Source organism: Lepisosteus platostomus, chromosome 2 (genome assembly GCF_059453375.1).
Source record: "Lepisosteus platostomus isolate fLepPlt1 chromosome 2, fLepPlt1.hap1, whole genome shotgun sequence".
Taxonomy (NCBI): Eukaryota; Metazoa; Chordata; class Actinopteri; order Semionotiformes; family Lepisosteidae; genus Lepisosteus; species Lepisosteus platostomus.
The window spans coordinates 48,357,317-48,384,132 of NC_142612.1; the positions used below are offsets into that span (position 1 = coordinate 48,357,317).

General features: G+C 36.2%; 1 protein-coding gene across 7 annotated transcripts in view; it reads right to left on the reverse strand.

Annotated features, from left to right (window-relative positions):
• LOC148676410 (neural cell adhesion molecule 2-like) overlaps positions 1 to 26,816 on the reverse strand; it is a 923,711-nt gene that overhangs the window by 74,189 nt on the left and 822,706 nt on the right. For all 7 annotated transcript variants that reach the window (XM_088607785.1, XM_088607777.1, XM_088607759.1 and 4 more), the window contains 3 exons: positions 12,826 to 12,945; positions 8,245 to 8,366; positions 4,538 to 4,715 (listed from right to left, as the gene is read on the reverse strand). In XM_088607785.1, coding sequence (XP_088463911.1) covers positions 4,538 to 4,715; positions 8,245 to 8,366; positions 12,826 to 12,945 — 420 coding nt within the window. The remainder of the gene's footprint in view (positions 1 to 4,537; positions 4,716 to 8,244; positions 8,367 to 12,825; positions 12,946 to 26,816) is intronic.

Below are 26,816 nucleotides of genomic sequence, written 5' to 3' on the forward strand. Positions count from 1 at the left end.
GAGGGTGAAGTTTGTTGAGCCCAGGAAAATGGAAGCAAAGGGCTCGGCCAAGTGAGGGACCCAGAGACATCTTCCCGGTAGAGACTGACTGGAGGGCTAGAATGGAAGGTGAAGTTCTTCAATCCTGAGAATCCATGAGAGAAGAGCTCAGAAATGCAAGGGATCATAGTTAACAATCTCAGAGGAAATTTGCGAAGGACAGTGGTGTGAGTGAGATAGAGACTCTGGGCCCGAGAATCCATGAGCCAAGAGTCCAGAGATCTCTAAGTATGTGACACCACCTATCCCGGATGCCCCAACAAGGGAGCCATGATTACTACCACTTTTGGATGAGAGCGTATGGAAAGAAAGTGGTAGACATGTCTGTGTGTGCCCTGGTGGCACCCACACCCCCTTGGCGTCACATTATCTTTACTTTTATCCTACTAACCTATCACATACAGTGTGTTCTTCCTCATATTTTTTTCTGATTTATTTTCACAAAATATGCTTTCTCATGTATTCTGTTACTGATAGTTTCTTTTTTTTTTAAATCGAATTTTTGAATTATTAGATTGTTTTGTCTATTTTCCAAATGAATTTGACTTTCATGTGTTCAAATCAATTGTTTGAGTGATCAACACCTAAGGCGTATATGTTAATTAAAGTGATGAAAGCCATACAGTGTATGCCTAAATTATCATGTTACTGCTATCAGGCTTTGATCGGTGGACTTGGATCTTATCATTTGGGATTTATTTACCTACATGTGCCCCCCAGGCAAGTGAATGAAGACAAGGAAAACGGAGGAAGCCAAAGATACAGCAAGAGGGCATTAGCTGCAGGCCCTGCAGGAGAATCCATTAACTCCTCTTGTGTTTTACAGGGAAAAGGGCTAATATTCCCTCTAGGCAACCAGATGCTAAAATATATTAATGTTTCTGAGATATTAATTGACATGTTATGTCACAGAGTGAAAACAATGGGTATTTGGGCACCAGCTGTCATGGGCTGTATTGATGTTAAGCTGCATTGATGAGTCAGTGGCATCCTAGTATTGATGCAGTCTTCAGCATTTTCTGTCCCGATCAATGGCCCTTTTTACATAAGCCCTGAGTAATTACCACACCATTCAGGGGTAATGTGTGGGTGTGCAAACAGGTTAGACTGGACCTGTGATTGAGAAGGAGTCTAAGGACGGGATGCACTGGAATGATGTGTTGTTATACCCGGCCATCTATATATAGTCATATCCTGAATGAGCCTGGGCAGCTGGCCACACAACCCCCTCCCCCCAACTCCAACCCCAATCCCCTTGCAAGTTAGGTGCCATTGTTAAGGCATAAAAAGCCCCCACCAAGACAGAACTTGGACCCTTTGGAAGAAGAAAGGTTTGCGGGACAGATTGGACTCAGGGAGGAGACTGACATTGGACTTGAAGGAATGAAGGTGGGGGATGGCATGAGGGAAGTTAGTTCTTCAGGACAGCCAGTACTGATTCCCATAGGGTATTTGTGACCCAATGTGTGTTTGTGTATGTCTTTTAGAACTTTTAGAGTTTTTTTTTTTTATGAAGTGCTCTGGGTGTTGAATGGAAAGTGTCAAATGTTGTTAACCACTAGAAAATAAAAAAGACACTTAAGCTATACCAGTGTCTGTTGCACCTGATATACCCCCACATACTTACAATTTATGTTGTTTGACAAAGTATATCAGTCAACAGACTGCAACACTGTGAACTACACATAAACATGTTTTGGCCTTTATCATAAAACTACAAAAAATTGCTTAAGTTGTACTAGAGGTTCGATACATTTTTAGAAAAAGGTTTACCAATGTGCTGCTCTTAAACGTAGCTGATATGCACAGGTCAAAATGTTTCCAAAGTAATCACAAGTGAATGAGTCAAATTGATGCAGATGCTTACAAAGAAAGTGGAATATGGTAATACTACCAGCTATATAATATAATATATTTATATAACTAAATCGTAACTAATATTACTAATATATTTCATAACGCGAACTTATATCCTAAAATTAATATCCTTATTAATTTCATTAGCTATGCGATTTCATATTATATTCCCTATTAAGCGGATTCTAAAAAGTATTTTTTTACTGAAATAATGACAGCAAGTATTCATATAAAAGGTTTAAACATCATAGTTTTTTTATAAAGTATATTAACTTAATATAGTTAGAACGAGCGTGTCAAAACTTTTCCAAAATGACAGAGTTAAAGACTCTGATGCATAAAGTGTTTATGAAGAAAGTGGAATACTGTTGTGTATTTTGTTTATCTTAACTACCTCTATCAGCCATATACAGTATGTATAATATATTTATATTAATAAATTAATATTGTTTATGACGTTCAGAGACGTTATGCTCCTGTTATTTTTATGCTTATCTACAAACATTTTACTTTGTTAGTAAAATTAATTATTAATATTCCACATTAAGTGGATTTAAACATGCACGGCAGAGATTTTAAATGAAGCAATCATTTCACTAACATCTAATGCACCACAAGTGCCACCTATTGATCATCTTTGGCAAGTGAATCATATGTCACAGTAAAACACAGCCCCTGTAATGAATTACAAGGTTTTAACGCACATACTGAATGGCTACATCTGTACATTATAAAAGCATAGTGATTGGGAAGAGTTACTTTTGAAAGACAGGAATATCTCATTTTCTAAAAGGTACAAAGTAACTGCAGCAAATGGTCCCTCAGCTATGTTCCTTTATAAGACACCAAAGTTGCACAAAGTTATTTTGTTTGCCCTGTGGTTAAAGAAAAACATGTTTCAATTTCTTCCATAGCTAATATTGCAACCAAATCCAGAAAAAAATGTTTTTCATTCAAGAAAAGCAAATTCTTCTCAAAAACTTTTGAGATTTTAATATTCATCTACTTTTACTAAATCACTATGATTCAAGTTAATCACACAATATTATAAATTAGAAAGATTGCAGCAGTAATATCTACTTGTCTTCAGCATATGATTCTACCCTGAACAGTAATAAGTATTATTATTAATTATATGGGATTATTTGTATATCTCTTTACATTTTAATCTTCCTTGTACAAAATGTTGACAAGAAACAGACAGCAAAGTCTTTCAAAACCTTTTTAAATATTATCTCAAAACTTCAAATTGAATATTTGAAATTTCCTTACAAGTCCTCGTGTCTTTTCTGTTACAAAAAATATTTAAGTTTGTCTTGTATGCTAATAGCCTTATTAATAGCCTACAAATTTGTTAGTGTACACATACAATCCTCTCTCCCTCATTTTACACCTAATTAATTATATTACTCCTTAATTGATTTCAATTTACTGGCCAAATACTGTATATATATTTTTTTTTACTGATCGAGTCAAGCACGGGGTTATTTACGTAAGCTTAACTGTAGCAGTGGGTAATCTCTAGTGTCAATGCCTCTGCCTTAGCACAGGAAGGGTGGTAGGAACAGATGATGGATTTTCAATTTGAAAAATGGCCACAGGGACAGTGATTGGATTATAGTGCTTTAAAATACCAGTTTGGCAGTAGTGTTACAGTTATTCAAAATTGCTGACATTATCTGTCCTTGGCAATGAACGACAATGGCTAGAAAGTGAGCTCCAACGCACTCTGCGTGAATAGGATATTGAAAGCAAACTGCCAATCAGTACTTATAGGAAATGTTGTACTGCAAACAACTCAATGCATGCATATGCATACATATAATCTATATGTCTATTATATCATCCAAATTCCATAGCAGCGAATGCATTCTATACGACAATGACAATGAGGGTAAATAATAGATAATGGTCGTGTTCACTGACAAGAAACCATTTAAGTAAGACCTGCACTTAACCAAAGCTCTGCTTTTACTCTCTATTGTGACTAACATAAAACATCACAGTCATGGAATTGCTTTATAGAAACTCAAAAGAAATGGGATTTTTTACCAGCAAAAATAGTCTGTATGATACCTTGTACAAGCAATTACCATTGTAATCAAATAAGACATTACAGTGTGTATATCAGTAATCCTTGGTGATAATGCCCTGGACACTGTTCTAGCTCTAAACTGTAGGAACTAGAAAGTAAAGAAGCTAAGTGTGTCTGTAGAGTTTTCCCATCAATCTGCCTTAGTGCACACTGGTAGTACTGTAAGTTTTATCTACCAGCACTTCAATAGTTTATTCCTTTGCAAACTAGTTTACTGATATTTGATTTGTGGATATTAAATAAATAATACATGAAATGAACATGTGAAACATCCACATTTCAAAGTTATAAAAATGACTGAAATTGTTTTGATTAAAGATATAGCCACAGAACATTTCTATGCACATTTTGTACCTAACTGTGTGTTCGCTGTTCAAAATACAATCGGCATTCCTGGGTCTAAAGAGCATCTCAATTACAAATATTTCACACTGTAGAAATCTAATGAAAATGTGGGTTTTACGATTGCACAAGGTCTAATAATAACTCTGTGATTTAAAAAAAATCATGATTAGTTGTAGGTAATGAGAGGAATTTTGACTCTACCTGTGATATCTTGCTTCTGGGGCATTTTGAACTCATAAAATGTGGGCTCTGACAGGCCCTGCATGTTCCTGGCTGTGATCTCCACCTCATATTCTGTGTTCCACTGCAGATGCTGAAGAAGGACTTGGTCACTGACACCGGGAACTGTCTTAAACATCCATGAGTCCTCTCGATCTCTCTAAAAGATACAGAGAAGAAATGCTGTAGCATGCAGTCTGGGCCATTTGGCAAATATATCTGTTCTGCATAACACATTTGTGTACTTCTAAAATAATAAAAAAACTTATCTCCTTATGATTGTGCATATCATAGCTTTTAGAAGGTTTTAGAAGATTCAAGTAGACAATTTTTGAATATTGATTAAATGTTATTAGCATCATTTTGATTAATTGATCATTCATGACTGGAGATTATACAGTATATCCATGACTGTTGAATAAGGTCTAAAACACTTCTTTAATAAATTGGGAGAGTTGAGCAACTCTGGTGCAGACATGTGGAACAATACACAATTTTCTGTCCAAAAGATCAATTGATAGGGAGCTTCAAGTGGTTTTTGATCATGACAGAATCAAGTTGTAGTGATTGATGGGAATATGACGGTATGGTGGTACACTAATCAAGTCCTGGTATCTCATTTCCTGCCCTTCCAGTGAGCACATCTTGAGTCCAGTAGGACATTGAACTTCCTTTTGCTGCTTATGCAATAGTGGTTTTCTTGTGACATAATAATGTGATAGTTATGCCATGGATGCCCTATTCACCAAACTTGAGTCACACTGAACATTTGTGGAATGACATTAGATGATTTGTAACATCTAACTTACAACTTTCTCTCAAAGATCACAATTCATGGACAGGTGTGCATTCAACATAAAGTAACATAAGGAGCTTACAATAAAGGGATGAATGAACTATGTCCTGATCAGATCACGTCTATCATGTGAAATCAAAATGATTTCTTGAACAATTTCATAAAGTCATGTACTGTAGCATACAGTATCTTGGCATAAATGGTTGTCAAGTTAGCCAGTGTAACTCCTTCTAATGTACTGAACACTGTTCTAGTATATTAAAATTTGTTATACCATTAATCTCATTTTTAAGTTTACTAAACCTCATAACTACAATATTAATTGTTTTCACAACATAAAACTGGCACAATAAGCTTCAAAATCTCCAGGTAGTTCATTAATACTGAAAATACAAAACTACTATTAGTGGCATCACACCAAGTCCTTAAGTGAGCAGTCCTGAAGCAATTCAATTGCCCACCTCAAAGGCCGAGAGTGAAAAAATAGGGATTTTATTGCTATACCTTCAAAGGCAAACCTGTGCCCAGTTCCATATTATACTGGTAGCACATTAGCATGAAAATGGAAAAAGGAAGAACATTTTTTGCAAGGAAATGTACTTCAAAAAGGCATTAAAAACCATTTCTTACTATATACTGCCTGATGAGTTTGCTCTGAAGATTTTCTTTCATTCTAAGTTCAATCTAGAAAAAAAAATATTTCCAAACTAAAAAGTCTTGTGTTTCATTTGGAAAAGTGAGAGACATTTATGCTCTCTGGATCCTGTCCAAGATCCAAAATGATATTCTTTAAAAACTCAATCTTGGAATTCTTTTCATTTTTTAAACTTAAAATACCTGAGTTCTTTTGAAAAACTAGACTAAGAAAATCACAGTTTGCACACTTGTCAGTCACTTGGCACTTTATAGATTAGACTGAAACATCTCAATTTTCCATTTCTCAGACCCATGAAAAACAGGGCTGCAGATGAACTTTCAAAAATGCCTAATTAAGGCCTCCCTATTGGACACCATCTAGCATGGACCTAAAGCATATCTGCATAAATTGTCCTTTGATGCATAAAATAATACAAATTTAATCTAGAAATAAATATATAAATATATAAATGTGTGCAGTTGAATATTTTTAAGAATACTTGTGAACTAAATGTCAAGAAAATAAAAAGTTAGTTCTTAAATATATTATATTAAGTGGTTAATATAAATATAAACATATTTAAATCTGTTTTGTATTGGTTAATATAGTATAGTATAAAACAAGACAGTAACTGGATTCCAAGTGCATGCTTAATTTATATCTGTAGATTACTTAAAATCATCATACTAAACAAACACACATGCAGACAAAGCACAATACAATATAAGAATATTTACAGCACTATCAGTTTTTGTAAAGTAACTTGAATACAGATAACTTTCTTGATTTGTAACCTTTCCACATTCTACAAATTGAATACAGCCGGGGATTTCTCCTTATTTGCATGGTGAGTCTTGGCCATTGTAAAAGCTACAGTAGCTGTAGAGTCTGAGATAAGATTATCTTTATTTTCCATTCTTTTCTTTTTTATTTTATTAAGCCCATTGAAATGTCAATGAACTGCAGTGAAGCAAGGAGAGAGGGAGTGATGGCACTCCGTCAGATCCAATAGCATGTCATGTTTAATAAGGTGAGACTTCACCAACTTCATGAAGGGAGAAAAAAAAAGTTATTAGCTAAAAGGTCACAGCATGGCACCCCAAGATATGGAATTACTATGCCCTTTCATTACCCTGCTAGAGTATTTATAACACACACCATGCTTGACTTCACATGGCAGATAAACCCAGAGCAAGGCTCCAGCAGTACATGTGGTTAACAGATAAAGATGGATCGTGCAGAGAGAGACCTGGAGTTTGTCTCACATTGCCAAGGTGAAGCTAATCAAGAACAATATGTAGTTCTGTTTATTTGGTTCACTTCTTGTTTTTTATTTTAAATAATGATAAGATGGATTCTAGCTCAAGTGACAAGCTTGTACCAGACTGACCTGATTGTGCCTAATCTTAAATTTCAGTCTGATTTTTTGTTTTAAACACATCTAGATATTTCTTACTTACCTATTTTATCTTGTGGAAATCAGCTGAAACTGAACACTGCAGGAATCATAAAATGGTATTATATTAATTAGCAAGTTTCTAAATGATACGACCATGCTAACTTTGGTGTACTTACAACAATAACATGTTTTCAATGAACCTCAGTGTCAGGAGTGCCACTGGGTCAAGGATCAGTGGAATTACAGCCACTACATTGGTAGTGGTAGTGGGTACTTCACTACATTGAATTACTGAGACACAGGTTACACTTACTAGAGGCTATACATTTAAAACTACTGTATACACTTCCTATCTTCATTATTTTCACATGGTTTTTGTGGCTTAATTTCTCTCTTTTAAGCTACTGACATGGTGAAATTTTCATCCTTGTAGTAACACAAAAAAGTGCTTTGGCTCCTCAAGAAGGATTTATTACTTGTGCCTACTATGCATAATAGATTTATTAAATACTTTGAAAAGATTTATCTTCAGACTCGATACACAAAATGTAATAATTAGTTAATAAATATACACTACAATTGTGTTTCTATGAAAGCTTATTCTAAGAAAGACGTCAGATAAACAATTGTATTTTTAAAGCAAGTCATGCAAAGCTAATTCTGCATTATATCAGTGTATGGGTGAAGCAATTATTCATCTAATGTGTTCCTTTTATATTATTGAAGCTCAGAAAGTGGATTCTGTCAGATACAAAAGGGATGCTGAAATGTTTAAAAGGCTTTGATAGGTTTCAATTGAAGCAAAAAAAATCTAAGAAATGAATGAATTTTGAGGAGCATAGCTGCAGTAGACTCACAGTCCTGTACTTGATAATATACTCCACGATGGGCATCCCTCCATCGTCCTGCTTGATAAGGCTGAGCCTGTAGGACTTCCCTCCTCCTCTCTGCCCATGAACTGAAGGGGGGCTAGGTTCTCCTGATAGGGAGCCATAACAGAAACCAAAACATGAGACTCTGCAGTGGGTTCTCACATCACTGAATATCAAAAGAACATCAGCAAAGAATACAGATCACACAGTACTTCAACATGAAGAAAACATTAGAAACATGAAGGTCAGGGCTTTTGACATGGTTATTGGTATGAGCTGATATTCGAAAAACAAGCTAAGAAACACAGAGTTTGGCTTTTGATCTGAAACCTGTTTGAAGATGTGATGTCTGTTTCTTTGGAAGTCATGAATTTATGATTTTTCTGAACTTTTTTTAGAGATCTTTTTGTGCCTGTTGATTTGGAAATATGGGAAAATTCATCTGTACAGATGCAGCCATTCAAAATGGGTGAGGTATTTCACGGCATACCGCGACACGCCCACCGGGGTATCACGCGGTATCACATGTGTCACGTGACTAGCTATCCGGCGTCGCCTTGTAAAACCGCCAGGGGGAGCTTAACCTCTCATGTACAGCATTCGAGCCTTTAATTTTGAACTGTGTATTGCAGCATGTTAATCATCAGTCATTCAAATGTTGGTATATTTTATGAAAGCAAGATTGCTCAGTTGGACAAAAGTACACAACCTACCTTTATCAGAAATATTTATGCATCAAAGCCTTTACTGAAGATATTACTAATAGTATTAATAATGGATGACTTTGGACAAGCTGTATACTCAAAGTATAATTTCTTTAGCACATTTGTACAAGCACTTGGAATCTGTCCAAGCCATACTTTGTCAGGCATTTTGTTTTACTTCAACGGGGCATAAAAACTTCCTTGCTTTTAACAGGGTGTTTCATAATTTCTAGCTACGAGAATGATTTAAAATGCGACACCTATCATTCAACTAGAGCTTAAAATATCACAAGGAAAAATACACACCGGTATTCCATTTCTCCCTAAACATTGTAAGCTTCGAAGTCTTTAACTAACGTGATACCGGATACGTCAACAAGCATACTTTTAGAATTTGATTAAAAGGGAATATAATATGGAATCGCGTATCTCAAGAATTTAATAACGGTATGATTATATCCGTGTACTGCGGCAGAACTGTGTAGGGTTGTTTCGCCTACCTGATCATGCGAGCTGTCTTGTAGCCTACTGGTCTAGGTGCGTGACTGCCAACTGGCAGGTTGTGTGTTCGAATCCAGCTGGCGTGGACTTTTCATTTTTATTTATTTATTTTTTAATCGCGTAACATAAACATATTACCGTATGCAAACTGTACTGTAAACAGTATGTATATGTATATTTAATGTCTTAACTGTGCCCGTTTAATTGAATTAAAAAAAAATATTTAACACGGACATTAAGCTGTTTACATCTTCCGCCTGAGAACAGTCACCCGTTGCTACCCAACGCAGAATGGTGATTGGCTGACACTATCTGACACCCCTCTGATTGGAGAAAAAAGACGTGCTGGTTTGCTATACCAGGAAGAGGATTTCTTTCTATTCAAAACGTGTATTTTAAAAGTTTAAGGAGTAAAAACCTTACAGCGTACACAGATTTCTAAACTGATCAGGATCGTTATCTTTGTCTTATGCATAATAATGTTCACCGCTCTGTCCAGCAAATTAATACAGTCTGTAACGTAGGGATTTCTTTATGTCTTTATTTAGTGTTTACATTAGTGACAAAGGCTAAACTTTTAGCTTCAGTAACGTGTACATATCTCCCCTTTTTATAAAACGACTTGGTTGAAAACTGTTCCAGAGCCACTGTTGTTTCATCAGTGAAAAGCACATCATGAAATGCCTCTCCCTGTTCAATCCACTGGAAAAAAGAAAAGGAGCATAAAGCTTCTGATGGTCATAAACGATATTCATTTAGGAGCAGCATCAGAGGTATGTTTTTATCTGCACTGAATTGGAGAGAATACCATAGTGTGTTTTTTTTTTTACTCCCTGGCGGAAACTGTCTTCCAGAAGAATCAGTATGGCTCAGAGATTAAATAAAACTTCACAGACATTAACGAAGAGCATAACGCGTGTACTGTATACACTGCAAGTACAACCCCCCTCTCTGCAGGAGTGCTGGCTGTGACGAATTGAACCGGTTTCACGGGTATTTTCAAAGTAGGAGGCGAGATTTCCAGTGAAAGACAACTCCCCCCCCCAAAAAACCCAGTAAATACAGTACTTACTAGTTAAAGGCTAGGCTCCCGACTACGGCGAAAGGAACCCTTCTTTCATTAGAAGACAATGAACATATTTTAGCCCTGAATGAATTAATAGCAAACATGGTTTACATAAAAGACATTTTTCCAAGAAAGTTTAGCCTTTGTCACTAATGAAACCACTAAATAAAGACATAAATAGAAAAATCTTAAGATTTTTAAAATACATGACTTTGCTTAAATTTATTTGAAAATAAAAACAATTACAACCGCCAGGGGAGAGAGAGAACAGGGGAGGGATGTTGGTTTTGCATAAGGGGCGGGGCTATGGAAAGTAGGTATGTTTGGGAATGTGTAGTTACATGTTCTGGCTGTTTGTGAATTATCGTTGTTGAGTATGGAGTGTTGAGGTATTGATTTTGTGTAATGCTTTATGTTGAAAATTGAGGTGGATTTTGTTTATGATAAACAGGATAAACTGGGATGGGAGGAAGGTTTGGTTTTGCATAAGGGGCGGGATTATGATAATTGGAGGACTTTGCGAGAGTAAAATGGTTTGATATATTTGATTTTGTATTGTGGTTGTTATCTATGTTTTTGGTTGGTATTATGTTTATATGGTTGTTTTTGTTGGTTGGTTGTTATTATGGTTATTAATAATACGATCTATAGTTGAAATCTGAGCCTAAATAAAAAGAAAAAGCAAGTGATTAGGTTTATGAGCAATCTAATTACTTATTCGTTTAAAAAGCTATATAAAATAAAGTTTATTATTAATTTGCTGGACAGAGCGGTGAACATTATTATGCATAAGACAAAGATAACGATCCTGATTAGTTTAGAAATCTGTGTACGCTGTAAGGTTTTTACTTCTTAAACTTTTAAAATACACGTTTTGAATAGAAAGAAATCCTCTTCCTGGTATAGCAAACCAGCACGTCTTTTTTCTCCAATCAGAGGGGTGTCAGATGGTGTCAGCCAATCACCATTCTGCGTTGGGTAGCAACGGGTGACTGTTCTCAGGCGGAAGATGTAAACAGCTTAATGTTCGTGTTAAATATTTTTTTTTAATTCAATTAAACGGGCACAGTTAAGACATTAAATATACATATACATACTGTATACAGTACAGTTTGCATACGGTAATATGTTTATGTTACGCGATTAAAAAATAAATAAATAAAAATGAAAAGTCTAGCACCAGCTAGATTCGAACACACAACCTGCCAGTTGGTAGTCACGCACCTAGACCAGTAGGCTACAAGACAGCTCGCATGATCAGGCAGGCGAAACAGCCCTACATAGCTCTGCCGCAGTACACGGATATAATCATACCGTTATTAAATTCTTTAGATACGCGATTCCATATTATATTCCCTTTTAATCAAATTCTAAAAGTATGCTTGTTGACTCCGGTATCACGTTAGTTAAAGACTTCGAAGCTTACAAGAAGCCAGTCAGTCACTGTTCCCTTATTAAAACAAATCCCAAAACAATTTATTTTTAAAGGATCCAATGTTTTATTTTAATTTCAAATTAAAATGGTAAATCAATTTATGATGGATTAAAAATAAGAATAATAAAATAAAGCAGTGTGCAATAAAAGCCAACCAATCTCATTGATAAGCCTGATTTTGTCTGCCTTTCATTGTCTAGCTTACTGTCGGATAGGAAATCATATTAAAAAAATGATCATTACAGCAGTCTCTATTACATCCTTAAATTTGATTTATTACATATTATTAAAAATGATCAGTGACAGAACAATATCTGAATCCTAAATAAAACGAATATACTATTTTATTAGAAAGGAAACCAATTAAAGAAGGTGAAAAGAGATTGAATTAATTGTGCCTTGAATTCAAATCTTTAAATTTATGAAGAGGTTAAAGGGAAGAGTGAAAAAAGTGAATCTTAAAACACAACTGCATTATTCCTCCCTGAAAAGCATTTAATTTATGTGCTATTAGTAATTGATGACCTACAGTATGAATACAAGTATATATATATATTAGGTTTATATTCACATTATTTTTAGTGTTCAATTTTATATTCAAATATGTTCATTTTTTAGTGTTAATTTTAAAACTGCAGCACACTTACTACAATTTGGTTACGTCTTTCTGTAAACAGCTGAAGAAATTTCATTCAAAATGTCCTTAACACACATAATTCTTTGATCATTTAAACCTTGGATACAACGTAACAGAACTTCAGTAAATCTACAATATATTCAAGGTGATTTTACAGGACCTTGGCAATTTAGTATTCTTGCGTGCAATGAAAAGAAGATGCATGTGTAAAGAGCGCACTTACGGATGGCCAGGGTCTGAAAACTCTCAGTGCGGCTGAACTCTCCTTGGCCTTTTCCATTGACAGCTGCCACACGGACCTCATATGTTGTGTTAGGCTCTAAATTGGTCAGCAGGACCATCGCTGTAAAACAGAAAAGAAAAATTAAAAGTGAGGAGATGGAAAAGATAGGTATAACAATAGGTAATGTGTGTAAAATGCAAGTGCCTTCTCTTTTTCCATTGATTCAGCCTCACAGTATACGCTCCCTTCTAATTTGACTAAAGAATCTTCTCAACTATGAAATTCACATTGCTACATTGCTAAATCAAATATTTGCAGATTATCCAATAGCCTGCACCATGGGGAAAATCTTTGTCCCATAATAAAATTTAATTTATATATTAATTTAACATTTTTATTAATTTTATATATCACACTATGTTAAATATTAAATTAAAATACAAAAATTAAGTAGGGCTGTTTACTGCAAGATTACAGCAAGATTACTGAGCCACTTATATAAAAAGTACTTTCTTGTTATAGGCCATTGAGAATTAAATGTTTTTTTTCTGGATCACATCTGCATTAAAATATCATTAGATTATATCATAGCTATATTTGTCAATGCTAACTTAAGTAAGTAATTAGGAAACAGATCATTTCATTTTAGATTTCATTTATAAAAAAATATTTAACACATCCTGTATTGTGGTGGCTTTAAAACAGTACAATATCATACTGTACTTACTGTATATACTTACACTTTGTGTATTTATGTATCTATTATTTAATACTGCAGTTGATTACTGCACATTATGATATAATGCACAGCACTGCACAGTCCAAATACTGGGAGGTTAATTGTTTCATGGAAAATTGGCCCCGGTGTGAGTGTGTGTATCTGAATAAATTATTATATTAATGAGAAGATTTTATTTTAGTTTCTTTTCTGCATGATGCCAGAATTTGTCAGCAACATGAATTGCTGAGAACAGCTACTGCCTGCTAATTAACTGTAAATAATTATATCTAGATGAAGGCAGTCTGCAAGAATGGCTGCAATTGATGTATGGATATCTCTGAATATAGCTTCATGGAATTCTTTAAGAAAAACAAAGGAGGGAAGAAGGGGGGAAAGGAGATCAAATCAAACACATCAGATTAGTGATTTTTTCTTAACATCACAAATCTTGTTTTCATATTTAATCTATCTCTCACAACCCTCATCTTCTAATTCACAATTTCTACTTCCATCTGCTATCTCAGTGGTGACATCACCCTTTGATCCTTGTGATTGTGTATGACTCGCAATATTAGGCAATAAAAAGTAGAATCTCAATTATATTCGCCACTGTATCAACAGTTACAACATCTGAAAAAAATCTTTATCTTGGAAGTATTTTTTTGTAATTACTATTCTTGCAAATAAACTTTATATTGTTGTTCAGTTTGTGTCTGTATTCATTATATCCAGTTTATATATTGCACCCCACTTAACTCTAGATGTAAGTATAGTGGATGGTATATCTGGGGGCGAGTCCAGGATCTTTGATCCATTTTGTGTAACCAGAATTTTTTTTTTCTTGGTGCATGTGTGCTTTTATTTGATCTTTTATAAAAAAATTACTCCTGCTTTGTAATTAAGATATTTTTTTTCCTTGTTGCAACAGAACTCATGGCTGTGCAGCATAAAACACTTATGTAGTTCATACCCTTGCATTATCTTGCAAATGTCTGTCACTCTCTGCAACACCGAATGACTAAATAGTTAATACTTCCAAATACTGCACCACAGAGAAGCTATTCATGCAGGCTGATTTAAAGATGTTTTCTTTTGATAAGGGACAGCTCCCAAATGGGGATGCTCTTATCTAAGCCTGGCTATCATGATCAATGGTCATCCATTTGCGCCTATCTGTCTAAGGAGTGCCAGATGGACATCTGGACTGCATTCCTAGGTGTCAGGAGTAAGTGACTCATATCTCACCTTAATCAACCAATCAGGAACTGTTAGGGCATAGTAACCCACGTGGGTCTCTGATGCCCATGAAACTTTCAGCCAATGAACGAGCTGAAGTTCCTCCAGGTAAAAACAGGCAACACAGAGAGCCTGAGGAGAACAATTCTAAAAAAGGAGAATCTCAAAGGAGAATTCCAAGGGTGCGACACAATTCCAGGCCAGGACAGCCCAGGAGCAGAAAGGCTCCCAAGGGCAAGACATTATCGCAGCGTGCCTACTGACCATCCTGAGACACAGCCTGGACAACCACAGAACGGCCAGTGTGTCCAAGTGCCAGAACTTTCCTTTGTTCTAAGAGTCAAGAGCTGATGTTGCCACGAGTAACTAAAGGATCCACCCGAGGTTAGCATCAGCAGCAAGACTCGTGAACAGGTCGGAACTGTGGAGAGCTAAATCACTATTCAGAACTAGCGCTTCATCAGGAACGAACCGGTCTTCTTCCTGACCTGCTGGAACCCACAGTCATCTTTTCTCCTGAGCACAACTTTGCTAGTTAAAGCCAACACTAACTAGCCGGTCAGTGAGCATCTGCAGCGCACCGTCGCAAGCCAAACAGCACAACCTGGCACGCAGCCAGAGAGTGCGGATTGGACAGCAACAAGCCTGCAACTGTTTCTTTGTGCCCGCAGGAGATCTGAATCCCCAGAGATTGGATGAGTATTCAACTTCACTGCATTACAGCTCGAGAATTCAATTGTTATCCCAACCAGTATCAATTTAATTCCTAAGAGTTATGTACTGGTTTTGAGTATCTAATGTAGAAGTTATAACCAAGTTCATTTACGAAACGGTCTAAATGAATGATATACTGAACGTATGTCCTCTTGATATGTGTAACTCTTCGTGACTGATTGAATAGATACCTTTTGTATTCTGATAACCCTCACGATAAGATCTGTTAGGTTTACATGCATATTCTATGTATTAATAAATGTATCCTCGTGTATTAGTACCTGTGTGTGTGCATTGTTTGAGTTATATCGCAAGGTTGGATTCTACAGCCATTAAAAGAATCATTTTGTGATTTACGGCTACAATTAATAATTGTCCCCATAAATGCCCAAACCCTACAGAACTGGTGCCTCGTGAGAGCACACTACAATATAAAAACCTATGTAATCTATCTACTTCCTTTTCTTCTTACAATGGAATATTTCCACCCTTTAGTAACAGATAAGAGCTCTTACAATTGCTGTTAAAAGCCACAGCTTCATGCATATTGTGAGCAGAATATCTTTCCCTGAACTGATAATAGTGTTGAATGATGTGGTATTGATGGATATCTATAAATATTGAGAACAAGTGCCCATGCCAATTTCACCAAGCAAAGTGAAATATACTGCAGTATAAACTGAGTTGCTTTCCGATTAGGATAGCGACCAGAGTCCCTTATCATAAAATGGGATTTCTAACCATTACCAATGGTTACCAACCAACCAATTCTGAATACTGTAAGATTTTACTAGAACATACAGTATAAGTCCTACTGTACCAATATAGAAAAGCATATATTACATTTGGGAAATTTGGTTTCAAAAGTCCTCATATCAACGATGCCTATACTGTTTTCCTCTACAGTATGCTCATCTATTATAGCGCATTCGCCCCGGGCAGCGGCTGAAGAGTGCCCGGCTGGGGTAAGCGGTGAGGGAAAGGACAGGAGTGGAAGTGGTCAGGGCATAGGAAGGCCGCTGACCAGTGCAGCTGTCCCACAGTGAAACGGGGGTACAGTCTGAGGAAATCGCCCATTTTCCATGTAAATAGTTCCCTGGTTCTGCACCCCTGGATGTTTCTCTCTCTCTCACTCGCTCGCCCTCTCTCTCTCTCGCTCGCCCTCTCTCAATTTCAATTCAATTCAAGGTGCTTTATTAGCATGACCGATGGGTACAATCAGTGTTGCCAAAGCAAATAAAATAATGATATTCACATGAAACAAAACAAAAAAATAAAAGTAATATCAAATCTACAGACATATTACAGACATTTACAACAAAGACATATTATAAAATATTGACATATACTGTAGACAGAAGGAGCATGATTGGGAGATTGGCTCACTGTTCCTCAGGCTGTGACAGGAGATCACATACTGGGCTGCCAGTTCCACTGAGTTCCCTCCTCCCTCTCCCAGTAGGATTGGGACCCGTTGTGATTCTGGCAGGTGTGGGAACTCTGGGATTCGATTTCTGAATTTAGGGAAGAATGTTTCTCTAATCCCAGAGTATCTGTCACAGTGCAGTAGGAAGTGCACCTCTGTCTCTATTTCTCCCTGCTGGCTGTGGGAGCACAGCCTGTCCTCTCTGGGCAGCCAGGTCTGCCTGTGTCACCCAGTTTCTATGGCCAGGCTGTGGTCACTGAGCCTGTACTTCCTCAGGGTCTGTTTCTTTTTGTTGTTTCTTATCTTGGTCAAATATTTGGCTAGTGTGTATTGTCTGTTTAGGGTTCTGTAGCATTCCACACGGCTGGGCAGCTTGTTCCCCCCTCATCGACTTTATTTAAACCCAAGTGAAAGTATTAATGATTTTTAATTACCATGATTTTATGGTACATGACTTTGCTAAAATGTCTTTAAAAATAAAAACGATTGCAATTGGCACGCCTGTAGCTTTTTCACGAAACCTCCTAGAGTAACGAAATTCTTGGGTTGTACAGCTTTTCAGCTAAATATACAGTCTTTATCACTTACGCCTGGAATTGGAGGTGCTCACTGCACGGTGAATAGCGACTAATAAGCAGTGAAAACATTTGTCTGTCTTTCCTTGGGGGTAAGAGAATCTGATCTGATCTGCAAGGCCCTTTGGCTATATAACTAAAAATAAGACACACTCTACAGACATTCACAACAGCGACATATCATAAAACATTTACATATATTGTTAAATTATTACTTGTTTTTCAGGTACTTAAAAAAAACACTTGAATTACTTATCCAGTCTCTCAAAATAAAATTATTTTTCAAGCAATGTAATGCAAGATGCTTTCTTACGTCGGGCAATGTGTTTTTTTTTTAATCTAACATTGATAGATTAAAAAATCATTCCTAATAGCAATTATTTACCGCATAAACTTATAAAGGTTGTATTTTCACACAGTGAAGAGGTCTTTTTTAGTTATACAGTAGTTGTGCAAGCTCTGGTAAGTGTATCTTTTTTGATATATTTCAAAGGGAAATAGGTTCGTATTCATCTTCCCTGACACAAAACAGGGTCAGGGGGCATGTACGGTTAGAATATGTTCATTGTCTTCCAATGAAAGACAGGTACCTTTCGCCCAAGTCGGGAGACATTAGAAGCTTGCCACACACGGACTGTTACACCAACGCATTAGCAAGTTAAAGCTATCCCATTGAGTCAGGCGCAATAATTGTTTTGTTCCTTAATTTTCTGTTCCGCAAGGCCATTTGGAGGCAGCGGATGTGAATTCTGTCTGGCATTGCCAGATTGTGAAAAAATAAAAGTATTTAAATCAAGATGGGGGGTAAGGGAGTCATCTCTATGATACTCTCCCTTATAAAATTAACATGAAACAAAACAAAAACTAAAAATAAGCTACAATCTACAGACATTCACAACATAGAAATATCTTAAAACATTTACATATATTGTTTAATTATTACTTTAAATATATACTTTAAGTTACTTGAACAGCCAATTAATAAAATCGTTGCAATTTTGTTCTCATTTGGAGGTGGGGAAATTCTGACAACAATTGATTAAAAGACAATCTGTCAAAGTGCATTGAAATACAATATTACGCTGGGTAAACGTTCCGAGGTCAAATTCTTCCGCGACGGGGGCACCTTTAAAGGTCTTAGCTGGAACACATCATTATATCTCATTTTTTATTCTCTCTTCCAAACGAGAATAAAATTGCAACAATTTTATTAATGGGCTGTTTCAGTAACTCAAAGTATTTATTTAAAGTAATAATTTAACAATAAATGTAAATGTTTTATGATATGTCACTGTTGTGAATGTCTGTAGAGTGTATCTTATTTTTAATTTTGGTTTTAGTTTTGTAGCCAAAGGCTACATTATCATTACATTATCATTCTCACAAGGAAGATTAATAAACATAGACATAAACAGAATTTCATGGCTAAATAGTCAAGTCTAGCCAAAAGAGAAAACATCAGCTTTATTTAAACTCCAACTAAAGTATTAATGGTTTTTAATTACCGTACTTTTATGGAACATGACTTTGCCAAAATATATTTAAAAATAAAAACGATTACGATTGGCACGCCTGTAGCTTTTTCGCACGCCTGAGAATGCCCATTGTCTTTTCATTGATAAACTTGTGTTAACAAAAACCACAGTATGCTTAAGTATGCTTAAGAGTTGTCAGACCGGTTTTTATTTATTTTTCGGCACAGGTCAGGTCTGTTTTTTTCTGGAAAACCATAACTCTGGTCTTGTCCAGATTGACTGTCAGCGTAATCCTGGTCTGTGAGGATACCAGGAAGACAATAGCATATGTTGTTTCTATTCGAAATGTGTATTTTAAAAGTTTAATTAAAAAGTAAAAACCTTACAGTGTACACAGATTTCTAAACTGATCAGGAGGAAGAAAAATCACCCGTGTTTCGCGCATAAAAAGTGGTTAATAACAATCAAAACCTGTTTATTTTATTTTTATTTAGATTAAGAGTTCCCGTCACCCCCATTTCCATTTAAATCGCAAACCTGTGTAAGTGTCTTTATTGAGTCACAATCTGGCAAGGCAACCTAAATCGTTATCTTTGTCTTCTACATAATAATGTTCACCTCTCTGTCAAATTTGCTGCAGCCAAATGGCCTAGCAGATCAGAAAAGCAAGGAACAAAAAAATTATTGCACCTGGCTCCTCAATGGGATAGTTTTAACTTGCTAATGCATTGGCGTGACAGTCTGGGTGTGGCAAGCTTCTAATGTCTCCCGACTTTGGCGAAAGGAACCTGTCTTTCATGGGCACTCTTTTCCTCTAGTTTAACAGTCTGTCCAGAAACAAAACATTCCCGTTAAACAAGAGGAATGTAAAAAAAATAGTATAAAAGTAAAAAACAATTACTTTTTGACAATGAAAATGGGTGTGTGTGTCTCTCTCTCTGCTGGCGCGCGGGCGGGGTGGGGTGCTGTACCAGCCGTACAGAACATTAAAGTGTCCCTTTCCATTCAACGGGCGTCTGAGTCGCTGTGTCCTATCTTCTGATATTCGCTGTTGTGAATGTCCGCACCCCTCTCCCTCTCCCTCTCCAAACACAGCTGAATGAGCTTCACCAGTCAGGACAGAAGGCTCTACTGTACACAGAGAGGGGCAGGAGGGGGGAACAAGCTGCCCAGCCGTGTGGTTGAAGCTGATACCCTGGATTCTCTCCAGACAAAGCTGTATGAGCTCCACCAGTCGGAACAGGAGGCTCTACTGTACACAGAGAGGGGCGGGACGGGGGAACAAGCTGCCCAGCCATGTGGAATGCTACAGAACCCTAAACAGACAATACACACTAGCCGAATAATTGACCAAGATAAGAAACAACAAAAAGAAATAGACCCTGACGAAGTACAGGCTCAGTGACCACAGCCTGGCCATAGAAACTGGGCGACACAGGCAGACCTGGCTGCCCAGAGAGGACAGGCTGTGCTCCCACAGCCAGCAGGGAGAAATAGAGACAGAGTTGTACTTCCTACTGCACTGTGACAGATACTCTGGGATTAGAGAAACATTCTTCCCTAAATTCAGAAATCTAATCCCAGAGTTCCCACACCTGCCAGAATCACAACGGGTCCCAATCCTACTGGGAGAGGGAGGAGGGAACTCAGTGGAACTGGCAGCCCAGTATGTGATCTCCTGTCACAGCCTGAGGAACAGTGATCCTATCTCCCAATAATGCTCCTTCTGTCTACAGTATATGTCAATATTTTATAATATGTCTTTGTTTTAAATGTCTGTAATATGTCTGTAGATTTGATATTACTTTTATTTTTTGTTTTGTTTCATGTGAATATCATTATTTTATTTGCTTTGGCAACACTTATTGTACCCATCGGTTATGCTAATAAAGCACCTTGAATTGAATTGAAATTGAGAGAGGGCGAGCGAGAGGGAGAGAGAGGGCGAGCGAGCGAAAGAGAGAGAAACACCCAGGGGTGCAGAACCAGGGAACTATTTACATGGAAAACGGGCGATCTCCCCAGACTGTACCCCCGTTTCACTGTGGGACAGCTGCACTGGTCAGCGGCCTTCCTATGCCCCGCCCTGACCACTTCCACTCCTGTCCTTCCCCTCATCGCGTACCCCAGCCGGGCGCTCTTCAGCCACTGCCCGGGGAGAATGCGCTATAATAGATGAGCATACTGTAGAGGAAAACAGTATAGGCATCGTTGATATTAGGACTTTTTAAACCAAATTCCCCAAATGTAATATGTCCTTTTCTATATTGGTACAGTAGGACTAATAGGTTCTAGTAAAATCTTACAGTATTCAGAATTGGTAATGGTTAGAAATCCCATTTTATGATAAGGGACTCTGGTCGCTATCCTAAATGGAAAGCAACTCAGTTTATACTACAGTATATTTCGCTTTGCTTGGTGAAATTGGCATGGTCACTTGTTCTCAATATTTATAGATATCCATCAATACCACATCATTCAACACTATTATCAGTTCAGGGAAAGATATTCTGCTCACAATATGCATGAAGGTGTGGGTTTTAACACCAATTGTAACAGCTCTTATCCATTACAAAAGGGTGGAAATATTCCATTGTAACAAGAAAAGGAAGTAGATAGATTACATAGGTTTGTATATAATAAATGCATTTAATTTACTATCCTCAAATGGCTGTTTATTCTCATTATAAGAGCTTGCTTTGTTGGAATTACTTGCTAATTCCAACTGAATCAATTAATTTTTTTCCTCAAATATAACAATGAGAATTATGTTTAGGAAGAAATGATTTTTTCAAAGAAATGTTTGTTAAAAGAAAAGTCATGGCGCTGGCTGGATTCAAACAGCCAACCTCTCACTTACAAGTCCGGCACCTAGACCACAGCGATTCCATATTATATTCCCTATTAATCAAATTCTAAAAGTATGCTTGTTTGCTTCATTATCGAGCGTATTCACAGAAAAGCTTACAACTACCACTTTTTATACACACGTTATTTCACGTTAGTTAAAGACTTCGATGCTTAAAATGTTTAGGGGGAAATGAAATACTGGTGTGTATTTTTTCTTTAAAGTACCGAGACCAGCTATATACAGTTTACATACTGTAATACTGTATGTTTATGTTCCAAAATTAATATCGTTTATGGTCTTCACACGCTTTATGCTCCTATTCTTTTTATGCTCAGCTACTAAGATTTCCCTTCAGTGGTAAAATTCCATATAAATATTCAATACTTAAACGGGCACAGTAAAGACATTAAACATACATATACATACTGTATACGGTACAGTTTGCATACAGTAATATGTTTATGTTCCTAAATCAATATCTTTTATGAGCATGTGAAAGGCATGGTGAATCGGAGATTCCCAAAAATTAAGCATGATTGGAAACAAATGCGTGATTGGATCAAAGAAATGCTGTGGTGTTACTTTTACAAAGATGGTCAATGAAAAAAATAATGTGGACCAGGGCAATACTTTGAGTTTACAGCTTGTCCAAGGTCATTCATTAGAAATACTATTAGTAATATCTTCGGTAAAGACTTTGATAGCGACAGCTCAAACATGAGAGGTTGAGCTTTATTAGTTCCACCTTGCGGAAATTCCGGATACTATTATTTTACTTGCGGTATCATGTGGTACTATACGAGAATATACAGTAACTTGCGTTACACCGCGAGAAGCGCACCGCAAAATAATGCGGTATCGCCAGCTTGTTTTGAATGGCTGCATCTGTACACGTAAAAACTCAGTTGTGATGTCTGTTTAAGGGCATCTTTTAATTAAGTTAAAGGAGCACATCAACATTTTTCTAAAATAGGCACAGCACTTGACCAAGTTAAAAACGATCATGAAGAAAATGTTTATGAAGAATGTGGAATATTGTTGTGTACCTTATTTTTTATTAACCACTTTAGCAACAACTATCTGCTAAACATGTTTAATTTTATTATGATTTATTATTCTTAAATTAATATTGCTAATGACATTCAGAGATGTTATACTGTACTTCAGTTACTTTTATTTTTAGCTACCAAAATTCCCCTTTAGTTACATGGTTCCATATTTATATTCCCTATTAAGTGGATTTAAAAAGTACAACTTTTCTTACAACAATAACAACAGCAAGTCATAGTAAAGTTTAAAACATTATAATTAGAACATTACTGTGAAATAACCACAGTAGGTGACTGAGTTAAAGACTGATTCAGAAAATGTTTATGAAGTAGGTGGAATACAGTTGTGGCTTTTTTTAGCTAACACTACTAGCTATATACAGTATGTATAATATAGTTATACTCATAAAGTAATATTGTTTATGATGCTCAGAGACATTATACTTTTTTATTTTTATTGTCCACTACCAAAATTCCCATTATGTTATATAATTTCATATTTATATTCAATATTAAGTGGATTTAAAGATGTACAGTATGGAAACAGATTAAATGAAGCAATTGTTTACTAACAATTCCAAACCACCGGTCCTGATCATCAACTTAAGGAAGATCCACCAATGGGGATCTGCAAGGTAGGGAACAAAACTATGACTGATAGCATGTCAAGCAGTCACAATGTTATACATTGAAAGTGAGAGCCCAACTCATTTTCATTAGTTACCTCACTGGCTCCTCATTTCTTTCCAACTAAACTGGCAATCTGACATTTTCAACCACATGACAGCAAGCATTCTGAGTCAGGACTTAGACTTTTCTCTAGGATGAAAGTTGAGAGAATGAGACAGAAATGTGTGGAATTTTTGCCAAGATATTCTTTGTGAAACAGAAGAAATATTGTGTTTGTGAACCCAGAGCTATTTTCAGCCGATCAATGAAATAAGATAATTTGATTTTTTATGTCAGTATCCTAAATATCCAAACATATTCAGTACCAAGCTAGAAATTTGCAGCTGGACCCATGAAGACAAACTGTGCACAGACTGTTTTTAAAGACAGGTGTCAGCACAATGCTATTTCCTTGCAACACTAGCTGCTAAGCCCAACACAAGGCAGAGCTCTTGTATCTGAGAGCATGTATCTGATGTTATTCATGGATACTGATAAAACCTATGCAGTAGACCATACTGTGTTGTATTATATTACTCTGAAATTATTAGATCTTTTTATAATTCCTGAGTGAATGATCAACTTTTGTATCACAGCAGATCACACCAAAAATAAATTCTGCTTGTTGTTTGTTATGCATGTTTTGGTGTAATATTAATAATTTGTATATTGTGCATTTAGAATCTGTGTGTGACACTTTAAATTATCCGATTCCAAAAAGTCATTAAGTACTCATGCAATTTACCATTACAATGCATGAGTGTTACAGTGGAACCCTCACATTACTACATTGTCAGAGTCTATATGATTTGCCATAGTTCCTTATGGTTTATAAAAGCCTAGACTGTGCTGTATTTGACACAGTGAACACAATCTGGCTTTAGTACTCTTTGAAGACGTTTGACGTTTCCTTCTTTTTGGGTGTGTTTCTTGATTTTAATCAATGTGTGCAAACATAGTTACTCTTTCAGTGGCTCAGGTCCTGCATGTTGAACCAGTGTTTAAATTACCCTCTATAGTTCTAGAGTTGCCCTACAAATAACATCTGTTGCTGTACTAGAAGTCTTAATGTGGAGCAACCCACTGAGAAACAATGTTCACCATTACATTTGTCATTATGTTCCTCTGTAAAGTAATTTCAGCTATTAAATATTATGAACATAATGCTACTTTTCACGAGTTATAATAAGGCGATGGCATAACTTTTTATGATTATGTAGTACAAAAACATTGTAATATGGGTTCAAATTATGTCATTAATCAAAATTGTATGGTTTTTTTTTGTCTAAAGCTTTGTCTTCCATTTCTTCCTCTTAACATATTATTGCTGATCCAGTTTAATACCCTTTTGTAAGAGTTTTTTTAAAAAGTGCAGAAAATCAGAAACAAAGACCTTATAAAAATAAAAACAAGAAAAAACAGATTAAAGTGTCTGTGATGGGGTTCTTGCATTGAAGACTGTACTGCAGTCATCACAATTACATTCCCACTGAAGCTTAATTTCTGAAACTCTAAGCTTGCTCACTGCTATTGTATCTAGAGTTAATGGTTTATTCAGTGAATCAATGCATTTCCCTTGATATCTTAAAGAAGAAATGCTCTGTGGACCTGCAATGAATAAAATAGTGTCTCTTTATTTTTCTGCTGTGACTTTTATTGCTTATGAAAAAAGGTAAGTCCCTCTTGACTACCACAATGATCTCTTTTCAAAAGTAGAAATTATATGTGGTTAATTCACATCTGCTTCCACTACCCATTTCCATACAGTAGATCTCATTCAGGGAGGGTTTGTCACATTTGTATCTATTCCCTGACTGCTCTTTTGTTTTTTGCCGACATGTTTTGTTATCTTACAGGGGAAGAAAGGACTGTTCCAAGGCTGCCCAGACAGAGGTTGTGGGAAAAGGAGGAGACAGAAAGAAAAGATAAAAACCCGGATTCTCCAGAGGTGTCAAAATCTGGGCTTTCAACACTGCTGAACATGGCACAGGTGCCCAGATAAGCCTTCTGTACTCAGTGTAGCAAATATGATTATGAATGTCGGATGTACCAATGTTATGGGTATTATTTCTAGAATGAATTTTGAAAGTAAAAATAAGGTAGACAAAATATATCTGTTTGTAATAAAGCAAACCAGGTGCCCATACATCTATCAAAAAAGCTATGAACAGAGAAATATCATATTGGATTTTAAAATCAACAGAGACCCAGGCTTGGTTTTAAATATGAGAAGTATTGACCTTTACACATAACAAGCTATTGAAAATGCAGGGGGACGTATGTAACCACCAGGCTGAGGTCAATGCTACTGTCCCGCCTCATTAAAGCTACATTACCTGCAGCACTGAAGCAAAAAGAATTAAGATCATTGTTATCTTCCAAAGGTTCCCATCCTATCTCTTGGACATCTTGTATTTTAGACATGTATTCTCTATAGGTAGCATTCACATTTATATTTCCACAATGTTTAAACAAAACATGAATCCTAAATCTGAACATTTCTATGGTTGAATAGAGCTAAATGAAAACAATAATTGCAAAGAAAAAAAAAATGTTTACCCAAGTATTCACCCCCTGTGTCAATAGTAGAAGCATATTGGGCAGTAATTACAGCTGCAAGATAAGTCTGTGTTAACATACCACAATATATTAGTACATATAAACAGGCATTTCTCTAAACTTTGCCTGTACTTTGCTCCATCTTTTACCATGTCAATCATAAAACGCTTCCCATTCACTGCCATAATAAAGTCATAATAATGTGCCACCACCATGATTGTACCAGACATGACACTTTGCATTCAGACCATTTGATTTTGTTTTTTCTGACCCCAAAACATTTTGCCACATGTTTGCAATATCCACAAAAGCTTTGCTATTTTTGCCACATTGCCATCAAAAGCTTTGTGTAAAGCGATGAGGATGGAGTTGATTCAATGGCATTTTCTACCATTGAACTCTGCAGTCATCTCAGTCATTACTGGCCTTGTAGTGGCATCTCTAACAAGCCTTCTGCTTCCCTGGATACTCATTTGGATAGACAGCCTTAATAATGTCCGAGGCTTACTAATTTTCACCTTAATTTTCCAGAAAGGGTCTTTCTAAATAAATTCAATGTCTTTCTAAAAGCTATATTTTATGATCAATTTGTTTATTGTTTTTTCAGGGAAAAGAAAGAATATTGCATGGTACCATATACAATAATAAATAAATGTAAAAAATCATCATGGCATGAAAGACTTGGTACTTAAACTGTTAAATCAAATATAATATAA